This window comes from Mobula hypostoma, chromosome 21 (genome assembly GCF_963921235.1).
Source record: "Mobula hypostoma chromosome 21, sMobHyp1.1, whole genome shotgun sequence".
Lineage (NCBI taxonomy): Eukaryota > Metazoa > Chordata > Chondrichthyes > Myliobatiformes > Myliobatidae > Mobula > Mobula hypostoma.
Window position 1 is genome coordinate 10,274,379 of NC_086117.1, and position 19,822 is coordinate 10,294,200.

At 39.6% G+C, this 19,822-nt stretch overlaps 1 protein-coding gene across 4 annotated transcripts in view; it reads left to right on the plus strand.

Annotated features, from left to right (window-relative positions):
- The window catches only part of mvb12ba (multivesicular body subunit 12Ba), a 302,283-nt gene that overhangs the window by 226,305 nt on the left and 56,156 nt on the right, over window positions 1-19,822 (plus strand). For 3 of the 4 annotated variants that reach the window (XM_063073420.1, XM_063073422.1, XM_063073419.1), the window contains exon 8: window positions 19,464-19,519. In XM_063073420.1, coding sequence (XP_062929490.1) covers window positions 19,464-19,519 — 56 coding nt within the window. Of the gene's footprint in view, window positions 1-1,187; window positions 3,532-19,463; window positions 19,520-19,822 lie in introns of those variants that run through there. The other variant, XM_063073421.1, reaches the window with a different exon arrangement.

A 19,822-nucleotide genomic window follows, 5' to 3' on the forward strand; every position in this document is an offset into this window, starting at 1 on the left:
AATTTTGATGGAGGCAAGACCATAGAGTATGAAACATAGGAGCAGAATTAGACCATTTGGCCCATCGAGTCTGCTGTACCATTCCATCTTGTCTGATTTATTATCCCTCTCAACTCCATTCTCCTGGCTTCTCCAAGTATCCTTTCATACCCTGACTAATCGAGAACCTATCAAACTCCACTTCAAATATACCCAGTGATTTGGTCTCCATAGCTGCTGTGGGAACGAATTCCACATCTCCACCACCCTATGGCTAAAGAAATTTCTCCTCATCTCTATTTTAGCTGGACTTCCTTCTATCCTGATGCTGTGCCCGCTTGTCCCCCCCCACCCCCCCCATAGGAAACATCCACTCTATCTAAGCCTTTCAATATTCGTGTGGTAAACATAGTTGATAGAAATCCTAATAATGAAAACCCTGTGCTGGTGGCTGAAGCACAAAGTGCACAGCTGACGAGGGTGTATATTTCAACAACTTTAGGAGTTTGTGAGCTAAGTTATGTACAGACTAAAATTTGAGAGCCATGGTTTGTGGTAGTGGAATAATGTTACAATGATTTCAGTTTTTCCTTCCAAACCATTTCAATTAACCGATTGAAATGGTCTGGAGCAGAAAACTCAAATCCTATTGGAGAATGAACTGTCTTAATCAGGTGATCATTACTAAACTGAAGGCAGGAAAACTTCTTTGAAATTTTAGTTTTCAAAAGGATTTGGCGAAATTTAATTGGCATTTTGTATCGAAAGAACAGAGGGCTGGGTAGCTCTGTTGTTAAAAATGAAAGAGGTGACATGGAGTTAGAACATGTAGGGTCCTTGTGAGTAAAGTTAAGAAACACTGTTGGAGTTATATATGAGCCCCCAAACAGTGGCCAGGATGTAGGATATAATATTTCAATGAGAAATAGAAAAGGCTTGTAGTAAGGGAAATGTCATGATCATCATAGGAGATTTCAAACTGCAGGTAGATTGGGAAAATAAGATCTGACTTCAGTGGTTGAGAAGATAATTAAGTCCGTTATTAAGGATGAGGTTTCAGGATACTTGGAGTCACATGATAAAGTAGGCCAAATACATCATAGTTTCCTTAAGGGGAAATCTTGCCTAACAAAGCTTTTGGAATTCTTTAAAGAAACATCAGGATAGACAAAGGAGAGTCAGTGAATACTGTTTACTTGGATTTTCAGAAGACCTTCGATAAGGTGCCACCCATGAGGCTGCTTAACAAGATAACAGCCCATGTTTCGCAAACTTACTGGAGTTCTTTGAGGATATAACGAGTGCAGTGGATAGACGGGAACAGATGGATGTTATTTACTTGGATTTCCAGAAGGCGTTCGATAAGGTGCTGCAAAAAGACTAAGATAAGTTAAGGATGCACGGAGTTGAGGGTGATGTATTAGCATGGATAAAGGATTGGTTAACTAATAGAAAGCAGGGAGTTGGGATACATGGATGTTACTTCTGGCTGGCAATCAGTGGTGACCGGTTTGCTGCAGGGGTCGGTGCTGGGTCCGCAACTGTTCACAATATACATTAATGATCTGGAAGAGGGGACTGAGTGTAGTGTATCTAAGTTTGCTGATGATACTAAATTGAGTGGAAAGGCAAATTGTGCAGAAGATATGGAGAGTCTGCAGAGGGATATAGATGGGTTAAGTAAATGGGCAAGGGTTTGGCAGATGGAATACAATGTTGGTAAATGCGAGGTCATCCACTTTGGAAGGAAAAATGGAAGAGCAGATAATTATTTAAATGGTAAAAAATTGCAGTATGCTGCTGTGCAGAGGGACTTGGGAGTGCTTGTGCATGAATCACAAAAGGTTGATTTGCTGGTGCAGCAGGCTATCAAGAAGGCAAATGGAATGTTGGCCTTCATTGTTAGGGGGATTGAATTTAAGAGCAGGGAGGTTATGCTGCAACTGTACAGGGTACTGGTGAGGCTCCACCTGGAGTACTACATGCAGTTCAGGTCTCCTTACTTGAGGAAGGATATACTGGGTTTGGAGGTGGTGCAGAGGAGGTTTGCCAGGTTGATTCCAGAGATGAGGGGGTTAGACTATGAGGAAGGATTGAGTTGCCTGAGACTGTACTGGCTGGAATTCAGAATTGAGAGGACATCTTATAGAAACATATAAGATTATGAAAGGGATAGATAAGATGGAGGCAGGAAAGTTGTTTCCACTGATAGGTGAGATGAGAGCTAGGGGACATAGCTTTGAGATTTGGGGGAGTAGATTTAAGATGGAGATGAGGAGGATCTGCTTTTCCCAGAGAGTGGTGAACCTGTGGAATTCTCTGCCCAATGAAGCGGTGGAAGCTACCTCAGTAAATATATTTAAGACAAGATTGGACAGATTTTTACGTAATAGGGGAACTAAGGGTTATGGGGAAAAGGTAGGTAAGTGGAGAGGAGTCCATGGCCAGATCAGCCATGATCTTACTGATTGGCGGAGCATACTCGATGGGCCAGATGGCCTGTTCGTGCTCCTATTTCTTATGTTCTTATGGTATTACAGGATAGCCACCTGCGTGGATTGAAAATTGGCTGATGGCAGGAGGCAAAGTGTCATAATAAACAGGGCCCTATTCTGACTGGCTGCCGGGTAAAGTGGTGTTCCACAGGGGTTGGAACTTGGGACCGCAGCTTTTCGTGTTAACTGTCAACAATTTGGCTGATGGAATTGATGGCTTTGTGGTCAAGTGTGCAGATAGGTGGAGGGACAAGTAGTGCTGAGGAAGGATGGAGTCTGCAGAAGGACTTGGATAGAGTGGGAGAATAGGCAAAGAAGTGGCAATGGAGTATAGTGCAGAGAAGTGTATGGTCAAGCACTTTGGTAGAAGGAATAAAGGCATAGAATATTTTCTAAATGGGAAGAAAATTCACATCAGAGGTGCAAAGGGACTTGGGAGTCCTTGTGCAGTATTCATTAAAGGTTAACTTGCAGGTTGAGGCATTGGTGAGGAAGGCAAATGCAATGTTAGCATTCATTTTGATAGAATATCAGCAAAGACATGATGCTAAACTTTATACAGCATTAGTCAGACCACACTTGGAGTATTGTGAGCAGTTTTCAGCCCTTTATGTAAGAAACGATGTGCTGGCATTGGAGAAAGTCTAGTGGAGGTTCATGTGAGTGATGGTGGGAATGAAAGGGTTAATGTACAGGGAGCATTTCATAGCACTGGGCCTGGACTTGCTGGAATTTAGAAGAATGAGGGAAATCTCATTGAAACCTATTGAATATTGAAAGGCCTAGACAGAGTGGATGTGGAGAAAAATAGGTCCTGTAGTGGGTGAGTCTAGGACCAAAGAGCACAGCCTCAGAATAGGGGGATGTCCATTTAGAGCAGGGACGTGAAGAAATTTCTTTAGTCAGAGGATGGTGAATCTGTGGAATTCATTGCCATAGATGGCTGTTGATGCCCTGTCATTAAATATACTTAAAGCAGAATTTGCTAGGTTCTTGGTTAGTCAGGATGTAAAAGGTTATGGCGAGAAAGCAGGAGAGTGGGGTTGAGAGGGATCTGGGATTAGCCATGATGGAATGGCGGAGCAGACTCAATGGGCTGAGTGGCCTAATTCTGCTCCTGTGTCTATGGTTTTATTTTAACAAGAATATTCCTAAGTCTACATTTGAATTGATCATTAGGACAGTATTTTTCATTGAATTTGATAGTGGTTTAAATAGAGCTAATTATTTAATAATAGAAACCAAGAGTTTTGAATTGTTGACTGTAAATTTAAGAAAATGCAAACCCCTACCCCATGAGTTCCTTTTGTGTGTGATTTTTGAAATGCACTCAGTGGCCAATTTATTAGGTACACCTGTACACCTGCTTGTTAATGCAAATATCTAATCAGCCAGTCACATAGCAGCAACCCAATGCATAGAAAGCATGCAGACATGGTCAAAATCAGAATGGGGAAGAAATATGATCTACGTAACTAACGATGGAATGATTGTTGGTGCCAGGTGGGGTAGTTGGAGTTTTTCTGAAACTGCTGGTCACCTGGGATTTTCATGTACAAAACGATCTCTAGAGAATGGTGTGGAAAAACGAAAAATGTCTAATGAGCAGCACTTGTGTGGTTGAAAATGCCCTGTTAATGAGGGAGGTCAGAGGAGAATGGCCAGACTGGTTGAAGCTGACAGGAAGGTGACAGTTACTCAGACAACCACACGTTACAACAGTGGTGTTGCAAAAGAGCATCTCTGAGCACACAGCACGTTGAATCTTAAAATACATGGGCTACAGCAGCAGCCGACCATATTGGGTTCCACTCCTGTTCCTAATAAAGTGGCCTCTGAATGTATGTTCACTTACGTTACTTTTATGAATACTTCTGCATATATTTAACCCAACCAATGATCTTGCTGCTTCAGTTGAGAATCAACTCTGGGTCCTCTGACCATTGCAATTTAGATGTGCAGTCGATAGTCCAGCATTTTATTGAATTAAGTTTCAAGTCCGTGGGTGTATATAATATGTAGTTTTGTTGCTCTGATGCAAGGCTTTTCTTCAGGAATATGAATGTTTAAGAAATATACAGGGGTCCCCAGGTACTGGATGACCTTATAGATGCCCTAACTTTATGCACATTCTCCCCTACAATTTAAAAAAAAAATCAAATTATTAATAATGTTTCATGTTATTCATTAGTGACTTGCCTCTGTATTTATTCCATTAATCATGGGTAGTATTAGGGTGAATGTGCAATGAACGAAAGAATAATACCAGGTCTATGTACAGGAAAATGATGTGAATAACTTTAGAAAACAGGCATTTCTGACTTCAGAGAAATAATCTTATGGGCAGTTCCTAGAAACCCTAATGCAAAGCAGGTGTTGTTGGTATGTATTCTTACATCAGAAAAGCAAAACGCAGTGGTTGCTCAGCCATCTCTGCACTGATCAATGTATTGGTGAAGGGGTAAATAGATGTTGTGATGAATACAGGTTTCTGTAGTACCTTCACAATAAGGGAGATCCGATTTATTGCCTAAAGCTTCTGTTTCGGTGAAAGCTGGAAATTAAAATCACTGACACAAGGGATTCTGCAGATGCTGGAATTCCAGAGCTACTCGCACAAAATGTTGGAGGAACTCGGGTTAGATGTCTTGGCCAAGAGGCTTCATCAAGCCTAGAAAGGAAGGGGGAAGATGCCAGAATGAGGTTGGGGGAGGGGATGGAGGACAAACTAGAAGGTGAAAGGTGATGTTAGGTGGATTGGGGAGAAGGGATGATGTAAGCTGGGCGATGATAGGTATTAAAGGACAAGGGCTGAAGATGAAGGAATCTGATAGGAGAGGAGAGTAAACCATGAGAGAATATGGAAGGAGGAGGGGCACCAGGGGAGGTCATAGGCAGGTGAGGAGAAGAGGTAAGAGGCCAGAGTGGGGAATTGAAGAAGAGGACAGAGGAGTGGGAAAAAAAACTAACGGACGTTGAGGAAATTGATGTTCATTCCATCAGGTTGATGACTACCTAGACAGAATATGAGGTGTTCTTACTCCAATCACTGTTACTGTGATTGCGGGGGCTGCAAATGTGGGCACCTCACCAGGGCAAGTAGAGGGACTGAAAAGCAGAAGCAAGGATGGATTGATGAGAGACTGGAAATAATCTGTTAGTATACAGGAAAGTATGAAAACTTAATCCATTTTCACTAGACCAATGGAATAGAATGGAAGAATATAACAGAACTTTTAAAGCTGATGAAACATTTTGAAAATATTCTTCTCACAGGTGAATTAGCAACAAGGAGCAAAATACATTTGCACTGGGATAATTGGAAGAAATCTGAAATGCTTTATCACCAGACAATAATATGTTTTTTAATTGAGAATTTATTGGCTGAACATTTGGAAAAAGAAGAAAATAAATCAAAGCAAAGGCAGAAAATTAGCACAGCTAACTGGAGATACATTTTGTGGAGCAAACCTCCAGAGAGGGAGACGGGACAGGGTCAGGTGGGGGATCCTGTCTGACATGGAAGAGTCAGCTGAACAGCGGTTCAGCATCTGCCCTCAGCCTAGTAGCCTTAATGTTTTTAATCTGGTTCAGCACGTAATTCGATTGAGCCTTGTTCCTCACTCTCAGACTACTGAACAAAATAGCCAATTTCTCGGTTGTTATTTCCTTCATAAAATTATTCATTGCAAGAATATTTGTATAAATATGATAGATATTGAAAGAAAACAAGGGTGGGCATGAACAACAGTGACTCTGGTATTTTTTAGTGTATCATTTGATGAACAAATTAGCATAAATTGCTGGCAAAATTTAAATTATACATTTTTTTGTAATGAGTGCAATCAGTGAGGTAATAATAACATGCAATATTTTGATAAAATATAGATTGTGTTCTATATGTTAACATGGTCAGTTGGCTGATATTCTGATATTAAATAACTAATTACACTCATTGACCACTTTATTAGGTACAGGAGCAGAACTTGTTGTGGTCTTTGCTGTTGTAGTCTAAGGTTCAACATGTGCGGTTGGAGATGCTCTTCTGCACACCACCGTTGTAATGTGTGGTTATTTGAGTTACTGTCACCTTCATGCCAACTTGAACCAGTCTGACTGTTCTCCTTTGACCTCTCTCACTAACAAGGCATTTTGCCTACAGAACTGCTGCTCACTGGATTTTTTTTTTCCCTTTTGCACCATTCTCTGTAAATTCTAGAGACTGTTGTGTGTGAAAATCCCAGGAGATCAGTTTCTGAGGTACTCAAGCCACTCCATCTGGCACCAACAATCATTCCACGTCAATGTTAGACAGATGGCATTTCCTTTCCCATTTTGATGTTTGGTCTGAACCTCTTGACCATGTCTGCATGCTTTTATGCATGGAGTTGCTGCCACATGATTGGCAGATTAGATATTTACATAAACGAGGTGTATAGGCATATCTAATAAAATGGCCACTGAGTGTAGCTGGATAGCTGGTAAGTGTATGTACTATTCGACTGATCCTTACAAACAAAATGTAATTTCTAATCATTTAAGTCATGTTACTGCTGAAGTTAAATAGAATTTTATCTTTTTATTATAAATTCTACAATAAGTACATTTGAGAGAAAGAATCGCTATTACAACTTTATTTTTGTTTAAATGCATCATTAAAACTACTATTCTTAGTAAAACGATTTTGCAGTAAAAAAACAGGATATGTCTTTTGCTCATACTATTATTACTATGTAATTTAGGCTTCTTTTTCTGTGTTAATTATTGCCAGTCTCTTAAAATTAACTTTAAAATATTTATTCCTCCAGATTTTATTTATTGGTTGTGATTTTACTTTGATCTTAAAAATTTAACATGTATTTCCTGTCTCTGTTATGACTCTTAATCTTGTTTGTCTTTCTCTCTCTCTGATGATCTTGTTGTCAGTCAGCTGAAGCTGGCATTGTCTTAACTGTTGTAGCTTCATCTTCCTTCTGGTATTGTGGTATTGCAGTAAGGAATTTTCAGTCTGACTGGGCAAGGCAATGCACATTTGTTTGTCCTGATCAAGTGTCCAGATCTTAGGAGTGCTTCACCAAATGGTTTTCTAATTGCAAAAGAAACTAGTACAAATCTTTGCAGAAAGGTCTTTAGGCAGGTAATGAGAAGTATGATCACTTGAGTATGATGTTCTTCGAAAAGGTTGTCTATTGGTGGGTCTTCAGGTGGCTTCAGAGGCCAATCCAGGATCCACGTACTCTGGTAGGATGGATTCCCTTAATGGCGTATGCTTGTGCGTGACTTTGTTTACCGTGGGGAGAATGGTGCACAGGTAGCAACCGCAAGGTCCTTGACAGATCGGGGTCAGGGTCCCAGTGGCATGGAGTTCAAGACGACTGGGGTCCCTTCACTGCTGCAGCCTTCCTCCACCTTCACTGCCAGTGATATGTGATCATCTTCCGCCAGCTCCGCCATTGAGGTTTTGGTATGTAATGAGTACTACTGTTGCAAAAGAGAGTCCAATTCTGATATTGTAACGAAACAGTAGGAGTTGACAAGACGTATTACTTACTTACTTGCTCATCACCCCTATTGGGGCGTAGGTTGCCGATAGCAGCTCGCCAGAATCCTCTGTCCTGGGCCAGTCTTTCAAGTTGTCCCGAGGTGTAGCCCATCTTGTTAGATACTATCTCTCCCAGGGATGAGGTTTTTGGAGCCTCTGTTGGCATTTCTGTAATTCTGAGTTTTTACGAGATGGAGTTGCTAGCCCATGTCCAATGCTCCTCCTTTTGCAGCCAGGCATTGGACTGTCTATGGGAGAGCTAAGGCATATAATTGGTCAAACTTTTTGGGAGTGATTGGACCAGGCCTCTGTATTGAAAACTATGGAATTAGTTTGGCTGCAATCTGCCCAAGTCTGAGTAATTGTTTGTACCATTGTCTCTCATAGTATACTCCAGTATACTTCTCCTGCAGTGTATTTAAAACCACAAATCCATAAATGACTGCATTTTAACAGTAGCAAGATTATGCTCACTCTCGTCTGAAATTATTGAACCTGAACGCTATGACTGTGACTCCGTAATCAGAAGCTGGCAAGACCAACCTATTTGCCATCCAGCAACTGCAGATTTCAATAACCAAAATTAATTATTAAATTCTAAGGATTTGCAGTTAGCGACACATAAATAATTTTCAGAAAGACAGGTATTTAAGCAAGTCATGCCAAGATTTAATTTATGTAGACCTTTCTTAATACTCATTTCATTCACAAGGGCTGCACTTACCTTTTCAACTTTCAAATGCAAGGCTGAAGAGCAAGATAATTATTTTTTTCCTTTTGTGCTTCATGAATTGATTACATGGTATTGTGCCGGTTAGTTGTGCATTATCATCCCTGTACAAAGGATACATGTCCACGGCACCATATTATTATCATAAGGAGTAGAAGAGTCATTAAACTAATCTGAAAATAGAAGCTTCCTATCATCAGTTCTCGTGTGATGGGTCACAAGTTTCAGCAACACCAAAATTTTTCCTGACAGGATAGGGGGCAATTTTTATTCCCTCTCATTAGACAATTTGACTAATGACTGTCTTTGACTGTGGAGCTATTCAGGGACTACGGACTTCCGCGAGGCACTTGGAACGGCGTGTAGAGGCAGCCTCAGTTGGAATGGCACAGATGGCAAGCCCAAACGACAAAATAAACTACAATATGTCTTGGAGCTGCTGTCAGACCACAGCTTATTTGTCATGTCGTGGCAATCTATTGATTTAGGGAGCAGCAGTTCTCCTCTCAGGTTTGGAAAACTTCTCCACACAACATTGTGCTTCTGGCCCAATGGGTAGCAGTCAGGGGATTAAAAAAAAATCTAAGCTGGTTCTTTGATATAGTTTTAACTAATTAGCCCTTGTACTTTCATGGGATTTGATTCTTCTATGCAAAGTGGCAGGATGCAGTGCATAAACTAATTTCAATTTAGGACTCCTGGAGCTGTTAGGCACGCTGGGCTGTTGATGCTAAATAAATGGTCTGTTAGCATGTTTCTGTGTTTAGAAAGCCCCAATCAATGAAGTCAATAGTTTTCCATATTATTTAAGTGATGTCTTTTTTCTAAATATTAAAAAAAAGTTAATTAAGTTTGTACTGTTTGGGCCATCGTAGCATAGTGGTTAGCATGGCGCTATTACAGCTTGGGGGGGATCAGAGTTTGGAGTTCAATTCAGGCATTCTCTGTAAGGAGCTTGTACGTTCTCCAATTTAACTGACACACATAAAAGTTGCCTGTGAACGCAGCAGGCCAGACAGCATCTCTAGGAAGAGGTACAGTTGACGTTTCGGGCTGAGACCCTTCGTCAGGACTAACTGAAGGAAGAGCTAATAAGAGATTTGAAAGTTGGAGGGGGAGGAGGAGATCCGAATTGATAGGAGAAGACAGGAGGGGGAGGGATAGAGCCAAGAGCTGGACAGGTGATTGGCAAAAGGGGATACGAGAGGATCATGGGACAGGAGGCCTAGGGAGAAAGAAAGGGGGGGGGAAGCCCAGAGGATGAAGGGGTATAGTGAGAAGGACAGAGGGAGAAAAATTGACTTCTCTAACTTCCGTTAATGCCCCACCTCCCCTTCGTACCCCACCCATTATTTATTTATTTATTTATTTTTTATTATTAATTTTTTTTCTCTCCTTTTTCTCTGTCCCTCTCACTATACCCCTTGCCCATCCTCTGGGCTTCCCCCCTCCCCCTTTCTTTCTCCCTAGGCCTCCTGTTCCATGATCTTCTCATATCCCTTTTGCCAATCAACTTTCCAACTCTCAGCTCCATCCCTCCCCCTCCTGTCTTCTCCTATCATTTCAGATCTCCCCCTCCCCCTCCCACTTTCAAATCTCTTACTAGCTCTTCCTTCAGTTAATCCTGACGAAGGGTCTTGGCCCGAAACGTCGACTGTACCTGTTCCTATAGATGCTGCCTGGCCTGCTGCGTTCACCAGCATTTTTTATGTGTGTTGCCTGAAATTCCAGCATCTGCAGATTTCCTCATGTTTCTGATTTAACTGTGTGGGTTTTCTCTGGATGCTCCAGTTTCCTCCCACAATTAAAGCTGTACTGGTTAATAGGTTAACTGGTCGTTGTAAGTTGACCTGTGATTACGCTAGGGTTAAATAGATGGGCTGCTTGGTGGTGCAGCTTATTGGACCAGAATGACCTGTTCTGCGCTGTATCTCTAAATAAATAATTGAAATTCATGTCAAAAGCATTTGATACGCATGTAAGTGTTGATTCCAATTCGTTTATTTATCACGTGTGCATTGAAACATACAGTGAAATGTGTTTTTGCATTAACAACCAACACAACCTAACAGAGTGCTGAGGTGCAGCCTGCAAGTGTTGCCACACATTCCCACACCAACACCGCATGTCCATAATATTCATCAGAGCAACACAAAGCCACTCAGCAGCAAACAAGTCCCAAATGTTGTGATATTAATCTCAATTTGCAAAAAAGAATTTGGGTGTGAAGAACCCCTTAGCATTCAGTTTGAATTTTTGCCCACAAATATTATTTCAATAAATGTTCTTTTATTTTTGTTCTGATTTGCCGTTCACTTAGACTTTTGTTGCACTAGGTGACCTGTGACGAGTATTGCCTTTTCAGTCATTTGGCCTGTAACTTTGATGCACGTTATTAAGCACAATAATCTCTCATGAAGTTGTAATAGGTATTTCCAACCTTTTATTATGCACAGGTTAAAAAATGCTAATGGGTGGTTTATGTGCCGAATATCAATTTGAGTTGAATCATTGCATAATATATCCCCCATTTAGAACCTATTCCATCATATTGTAGTTGACTTTCAAAATTAACAATTGTACAGTATAGCAGTGATGTAGTAAATCATTCTATCACTGAACTCTGTTCAAGAAAAGGCCCTTTTATTTGATAAACTAATCAAGTATATGTTCATTAAAGGTGATGTAAAGAATGGGCCAGATTAGTGGGAATGCTGGGTTCAAATTTTATGTAGGAAATTGTGTAGTAAGTGGCTACTTAAAACTCTGACCCTGGAATTAAACTGCAGGAAACCAGCATATGAGTCTTTAATGCATCTGTCTGAAATATTTCTCTGCTATTTTAAGAGGCATTAACCCATTTATGTTAAACTGATTACACCTCCATTAAAATAGTGCAGAGGGGAACTCCAGACTCACAGATCATGGATTTGTGCATTAGACTGCCACAATTTAAAGACCAGTGTCAGGGCAATATCTTTAAACAGTGGTCCACCAGTGTCCTAATGTTTAAGGAGAGAGAAAGTGAAATATAAAATAGCATCAGCACAGCATTGCTTTAATAAACACTGCTGATGTTAACCTAGCTTGGATTTTACTTTAAATAATACATTCATATAAACAGATGAACAACCATTTGCAGGCAGTAAAACCAATATAAACACAAATCTGTACGAGAATATTACACAAAGCTCAGGAAACGAATAGGTCCTAACTTTTGGATGTAATTCTGTGCTTTGCGTGCCATTGCACAAGAGACTGAGTGTAGGAATTTGTGACGCATTGTACTTAAATTCCTTCCGTATTTGTGGAGAATTTTTCTCCCCCGTGCAACAATAGAAGTGTTCGTTGCTGTGTGGAATTGTAACCCTCTGAGTACTGAAAGAACCAATTCATCTACACCTAGTAGCTAAACATGACAATGTTAGCATTTTTCATTTTACTGACATTACCATTAATAAAGCAATGATCCAAAAGTAGCTTTGCTGAGTCTGTTCTTTATTTCCATCATTCATGACTATAATACTGCACTGCATCATTTTTAAATTAAATGATGGAAAACGCATTGCTTCTCATTGTTTACAATGTTCAGTAATCAAGTTTAAGGAAGTGCATCAGAGCTTTACATCATCTGAAATTAAAGCTATCTTCAAATAGCTCTGAAGGGAAGGTTTACATTTTTAAGCTGTATTATTTTTCTGCAAATCAGTTTACTTAGATTTTTACAAAGGCAAAGTAAAATGAATATGTAAAGCACTGTTGATGACGACATTTGAATTCCTGTTGAACATAAAATGCAAAAATAATACATTCTTCATTGTGACACTCTTATATTTGTAACCACATATTTCGGGCTTCCTCACAATTGGAGAATATGTGCCTCTTATTTATTTATTGAGACACAGTGCAGAACAGGCCTTTCTGGCCCTTCGAGCCACACCATCCAGCAACCCTCAATTTACTCATAGCCTAATCACGGGACTACTGACCTACTGTCCGGTACATCTTTGTACTGTGGGAAGAAACCAAAGCTCCTGCGGGATTATGACTTCTCCCATAAACTTGGTTGTCCTTACTGTTTATATATTTACTTATGGAGATACAGTGCGGAACAGGACCTTCTGCCACTGTGAGCCATGCCACCCAGCAAGCCACCAATTTAACACTTACCTGATCATGGGACAATTTATAATTTACAATTAACCTTTGGACTGTAGGAGGAAACCCACGTGGTCACGGGAAGGATGTACAAACACCTTAAAGGCAGCAGCAGAATTGAACCTGTTTCACTTGTACTGGAAAGCATTGTGCTAACCACTACACTACCATGCATCACAGAAGAATGGAACAGTGAAGTGCATAGGCATGTTTGAGCTTTGAATGTACTTTATGGCCACTTACATGGTCCTGCAGTTAAGGTTAGTAAGTAAACGTAGGACCCAATCAAAGTCTTGTACATCAAGTTTAATATGTGTGTTAGGCCATCAACTTTCATACCTCAGAATGGACAGAGTTCTTTTCATTCTCATAATCATTTCCATCTACAATGCAACGCTTGCCATTTCAAGCAATCCCAAATGATTATTGTTTGTTTTGTAATGATTGCTCTGCACTTGTAATATTTAATAGCTTAGAGCAGTTGTCTTGAACTGTGCTATTTTCTGTAGGCAATAAAACAGCGTAGTATTTATACCATTATTAATTTATTTCATTTAGACTAAAATGCATAACAGACATTTTCTCCTACATCACCTTTGTTTCTAAATATACATAGAAATGCATGCAGAACGTTCTCATCTTAGGATCAAGTCAGCCATTCAATTGGATAGTGCCTGTTCTAAACCTAAGCCATAGCTCCCTTTGTATTCCTTTATTCCTTATCCTTTCCAAACCTAGATCACTCCCTTTTGAATGTTTTCAATGACCTAGGATCTACAGTCATTTTGAAAAAGAGTTCTTATTTTCTCTAACACTTTATAATGTAATTCATTTCATGGATCATTCCTCATTTTTCCAGGACAGTAGAATGCAAACCAGGTTCATACAACCAGTTCTCATAAGTTAACCCAATAAATCTTTTTGATAAATCTGCATTGTTCCCTTTATAGCATACTCTGAAACTGAGAGTTTTCTGGCATGTTATATAGTGATTCACAGGCACCTCCTCCAGTCATATATATTGCTTTCAGTGTTCTCGATGTTGCCACCTCTACCACAGTGAGAAAAACTGTAGACTGTGCCGAACACCTGTGCTTTATCTGTCCTTCACCAACTAAAGTTCCTGGATGCACGTTATTTTAATTCCCCTTTGCATTCCCACACCAACCTGTCTGTCTTTGGCTGCCTTCATAGATGGGGTGAGTCCAAACACAGATTAGAAGAACCAGGACCTCATATTCAGCCTGGGTAGTCTACAACCTGACAGAATAAACATTGAATTTTCTACTTTAAGGTGACCTGCACCCCCTCTTCCTTTCTCTCTCCTGATCTATACATATCCTCTCACATGTATCCTCCTTTCCAAGCTCACCTCCCTATCATCCAATTTCTTTTCCCTCCCTAAACCACTCCTGCCCATCTATCCACCAGGTTCCCTCCCCTCGCTGTTTACATCTGTCCACCATATTTCCTCTACTTAGAACCTCTTCACCTACCTTTCATTTCAGATTGTAATATTTGTAGCCCTCCATTGCCTCCACCTATCACCTCCTAGTCTCTGTTGTTATCTCCACCGTCTGTTGTCCACCATTCTCTTTCTGCCAATCAATCCCTCCTCACGTGGATCCATCAATTGATTGCCAGCTCATGCCCCATCCTCCTCCTGCTCACATCTTTATGTTGGCTTTATATATCTTTATACACTTCAATTTAGGATCTCAATCCAAAATGTTGACTGCCTGACCTGCTGATTTCCTCGTGTTATCCAGCTTATGATTTTATGGTTAAATAGAACCATTGAATTGCTTGCAATAACCAGAAGTGAGCTTGTGGGTAATGTTCATGTGTAAAATTTGGGTAAAACTTCTCTCAATTCCTCCTTGGGAAAATTCATGGATTCCACTCGCCACCCTGCCGATGAACTTGCCAAGTGGAGACTAATACTTTCTGTCATTCTTACTTTGATTTACTCGAGCTAAAATAATTGTCCCAAAAATGGAGAGCTATTGGGATAGAAGATTGTTCAATTAAGTATAATGTGTTCATCTTTTTCCACTACCGCTGAGTTAGTTAAAATAGCTTTTCTCCTATAGTGCCTTTTGGAAATCTGACAGATTGAGGTTAAAAAGCCTATAAACGGGTCTCTTTTATTCTTGAATATTGTACATCATTGGTGAAAAGTTCAAGTTGCTGAGTTGTTGATCAGAACGCAGCAGACTCTTTAAATGCACGTATTTTATCAACAGAGGCAGTGTTAAAATTTGACAGCCTTGACATGCTGATTTCTATGTACACTCATTTCAGTGTGAGGTTACAGGATTAATAATACAGTTTCATGCTACTTGCCATTTTTAACCATGATCATTATGATAAAGGGCATATACTTAATTACAGCCCTGTTTAATTACAGCTGTGTTGAAGCTCGTTTGTTTAGTAGAATGCTAATTAAAGTGGTGAGCCTGTGGCATGTCCTTATTTTCCTCCTTTGTGCTAGGTGAATGAACTAGCTGTAATGCACCATGTATTGTTGCTTTATTCAAATAATTACAACCGCAAGGCACGTTCTGCTGGATAAGTCCCAGAAGTTTTAAAAAACTTCATTTGCCACTGGATTCTTCTGCCGTGTGCACAGCCTCATCGAGTTCAACCCTTAATGCCACTATTTTATATGGGACATTGAAGATCTTTAAATTAGTGTATTGTTTAGAAAATCACTTCTGAGAATTTCCTCGTGTCTGAGAATTATCATTGTTTGATCACTTACTATTAATTTATGTAAATATTGAATCTTCAATATAACCTCTTTAAATTTGTTGAATCAGTATGTTGTAGCAATACATTTTTTAAAAATTATATTCAAAGTTGAAGATTGTTTAATGTTATTTCCAGCTCACAGTGTAAAGAGTTGTTACTCCAGATTCAAGGCAGCACAAAAATTTTTTTTAAGCCAATAATCATAAAAACAATGTGATTACAATAATCATAAAAAGGTAGTTTATATACATTGATTGCATGTCCATAAAATGACACTAGGGTGGGTGTGTCTGTACATAGGATGACTGACAGGAAATAGTGAATAGTTGGGCTGGGGTGTAGAGAGGTGGGTGAGCGGGTGGAGGTGTTGATCAGCCTTACTGCTTGGGGAAAGTAACTGTTTTTGAGTCTGGTGGTTCTGGCATTGAGCTATGTAGCCTCATCTTTGATGGGAGTGGGACAAACAGTCCATGAGCAAGGTGGGTGGGATCCTTTATGATGTTGGCCCTTTTCCGGCACCTTATTGGTGGCTAGGCTGGGGCAGAGATGCGTGGGGCAGTTTTGAATGCCTGTTGTAGAGATTTCGTGTCTGCCACAGTGCAGTTTCCATACCATGCAGTGGTGCAGCTTGTTAGGGTGCTCTCTACTGTGCATTTGTAGAATGACCTGAGTATAGATGTGTGTAATCCAGCTGTCTTCAGCATCCTTCAAAAGTAGAGGCACAAGCATGAGAAAATATTTAGAAGCTGAAAATCCAAAGCAACACACACCAAATGTTGGAGGAACTCAGCAGGTCAGGCAGCATCTATGGAAAAGAGTAAACAGTTGACATTTCAGGCCGAGACCCTTCATCAGGATTGGAAAAGATGATGAGAAGTCAGAGAAAGAAAGTGGGTGGAGGGGAAGAAGACGTACAATATGGTGGGTGAAAAAGTAGAGGTGATGTTGAGCTTTTCTGTCTGTGTGTAATACATTCTGGGACCGGGACAGATTGTGCGAGATGTGCACTTGCAGGAGTTTGAAACTGCTCACAGTTCACTCTGCTGTGCTGCCACTGTAATGGGGGCGTGAGTGGTGCGAGTTCTGCTGAAGTCAGTAGCCATTTATTTAGAACCAAGTTCAAATAGTGCTTCAGTAACCCCTATGCTATAATCTACTTAAAAAGATATTTTAAACTTAATTTGAACCCTTGATGAAATTTTGTAAATTGCATAAAGATTCAAGATTTAAATCTGACGTAAATTTTGTTCTCAGAATTTCTCCTCTCCCAGTTACTTTTCCATTCTGATACAGAATGAAACAGGGTTAGGAACTCTAAATAAAATTATATTTTACTTGATTTCAGTAGTATTTTACACAATACAAGTTGCAACACAATTTTAAACATTACAACTTTATTTTTGTACATATTATAAAGCAGATTCATGCCATCCATAGGCAATGTGTTCACTTTGCTGTAGGAATGATCTGTGAACTCTGATGGGCAACATACCTCTGACTAAATATAAATTTCAGTGGGCTGATATTTTGTGTTGCTTAATTTCTTAAGGCTCATTTTCTTTTATTTTTGATCATATGGTTGACCGGTTTCATGTTACTACTGCTTGGTTGCAGGAATAGTGCAACAGTGACTAATTATTCAGTAAAGATACCAATGTCAGCAAATAAAAATAAAGTTCCTGTTGCTGAGATGAGTGCAGATGAAAGGATATAGGAGAAAAAGGCTCTGAAATGTCTCTCTTTTGATAGAGCCATTACAATCAAGTGATTGGTTGTCAAGTGTTGGGCGGCGCGATAGCGTAGCAGTTAATGTAAAAAATGCTATTACAGCACCAGCAACCCGGGTTTAATTCTCACCACTGTATGCAGTGAGTTTGAATGTTCTCCCCATAACTGTGTGGGCTTCCTCCGGGTGCTCTGGTTTCCTCTCACATTCCAGTGATGTACAAGTTAGAAGGTTGGTTGGTCATATGGACCTAATTGGGTTTCGCAGGCTTGTTGGACCAGAAGGGCCTATTTCTGTGCTGTATTTCTAAATACATAAAGATAAGTAAATAGAGTGTTCCATTAAATGGGCTCACTTGGTTGAACATGCATGATTGGACATTTGTAGAGGGTGTCCTGCCTTGTAAGTAGAAGCCTGATGTCTGAATTGAGATGTTTCTGATAGCTGCAACATTTAAAATTTAGAATTCTTGCACATTTTAATCATTCATGCCATAAAAATCTTTATGGGAGAAACTCAGTAAAGTCATAAATCATGAATGCTGGTGCTCACGCTAACCAGCTAAAAGTTTGGCTGTTTCCCAATAACTCTTATTAAATTTTGATCTAATGAGTGCTTGAGGGACAGGCTTCATACAGGGTGGTCCCCTAATACAGTATTCTACAATAACATCATTAATTTTTTGAAAAAACTTGCTTTACTTGGGCAATGTGACTTATAAAAATGATTGCTCTTTTGAATAGACATATCATTTATCCTTATTAATTTATCATTAAAATGTTTTGACTGTTTCTACAGTTAGTTTATAGAAGTTTCCTAGAAAGTAGCAATAAAGTCAAAACCAACAATACTTTTTTTTATAAGAAGCCAAGAGTTCAGGTATTTGTAATTTAACTAAAAAAAGATTGGTCGCAATCAGTATCAGGATTAATATCACTGATGTATGTCATGAAATTTGTTGTTTCGCAGCAGCATTAAGGTGCAATACATAAAAATACTGTAACTTACAATAAATATATATTAAAAATTAAATAGGTAGTGCAAAAAGAGAGTAAAAATACTGTAGTGAGGTAGTGTTCATGGGTTCATCATCTTTCAGAAATCTGATGGCAGAGGTATAAAAGCTTTTGAAAGATGTTCTGCATTTGAATGGTGGTTGACGCTGTAAAAACTAATGTCTCATTCCCACTCTTGCTAACAGCTTTTGTACTTTCTAATGACGTGGAATGTGCACTGAAAAAAGGCTGCAACTCCAGATCATTTTACTTCCCTCCAGCAGACCTGTGTACGACAATAATTACTCAAGTAGAATGTTCATTCGTGCCGTGTCGCATGACACAGGCGATCATTGTGTTTCCATGGCCGTGATTGTTCTTGACGGATTTTTTTTACAAAGTGGTTTGCCATTATCGTCTTCTGGGCAATGTCTTTTCAAGTTGGGTGACCCCAACCATTATCCATATTCTTCAAAGATTCTCTGCCTGGTGTCAGTGGTTGCATAACCAGGACATGATATGCACATACGACCATCCACCACCTGCTCCTATGGCTTCATGTGACCCTGATTGGGGGTGGAGGGGGGCGGGGGCTCGGCAGGTGCTACTCCTTGCCCAAGGGTGACCTGCAGTCTAGCAGAGCGAAGGAGTGCTTTGCACCTTCTTTGGTAGAGACGTATATCCACCCCATCCTCCACTCAATTAGAACAAACTTTCTTAATATTAAACATTTGCTAATGTGTCAAGCTAATCTTCCTGTTCTCTCTTAAAACGTCTCAGCAAGAAGGATTTAAATGAGTGGAAATGTAACCACCTGCTATACTGGAAACTCTCCACTTTAAGGTGCAGTGGAACCCACTATTGGTTGTATTTTTAAGGTGAATTACCTAATAGCTCAATAAATTTAAAGTAGAGCTGTTATTGTATGAAATTAGTTCATTCTTGGCTACACGAAAATGGACTCCAGACTTTAGAAAATTATTACTTTTGATCTGCCACACATTTCAGTGCTTTGTAAATCTTTAATACAGAACCCTAATCAAGGGTCATAAAGAATTAACTAACCTTTTTTTGCTTGTTTCAGCAATGGATGGCGTGCCTTTCACGATTTCAGAGAAATTCGCAAGTGCAATAGAAGCTGTAAGTACTTTCAGCTGTGGTTAAAACCCAAGTATTAAATTAAAATGTAACTTTTAATCTTTAATTTAGAGGTACATTATATACAGTTATGTACTTGAATTTCACTACATATTTGCAATAAATATGAAGGTTGTTCACTTTTGAGAGAAAAAACACAGGGGAAAGCTGTATTTGAGCTAATATAATATTGCAGGAATTTGTCATCCTTTGCTTTCCTAGTGTGTAAATAACTAAGACTAGAAGCTAAATATTCTAAATTTTAATTGAATTATGCTTGACTGCCTTAAAACACCTGAACCAGTT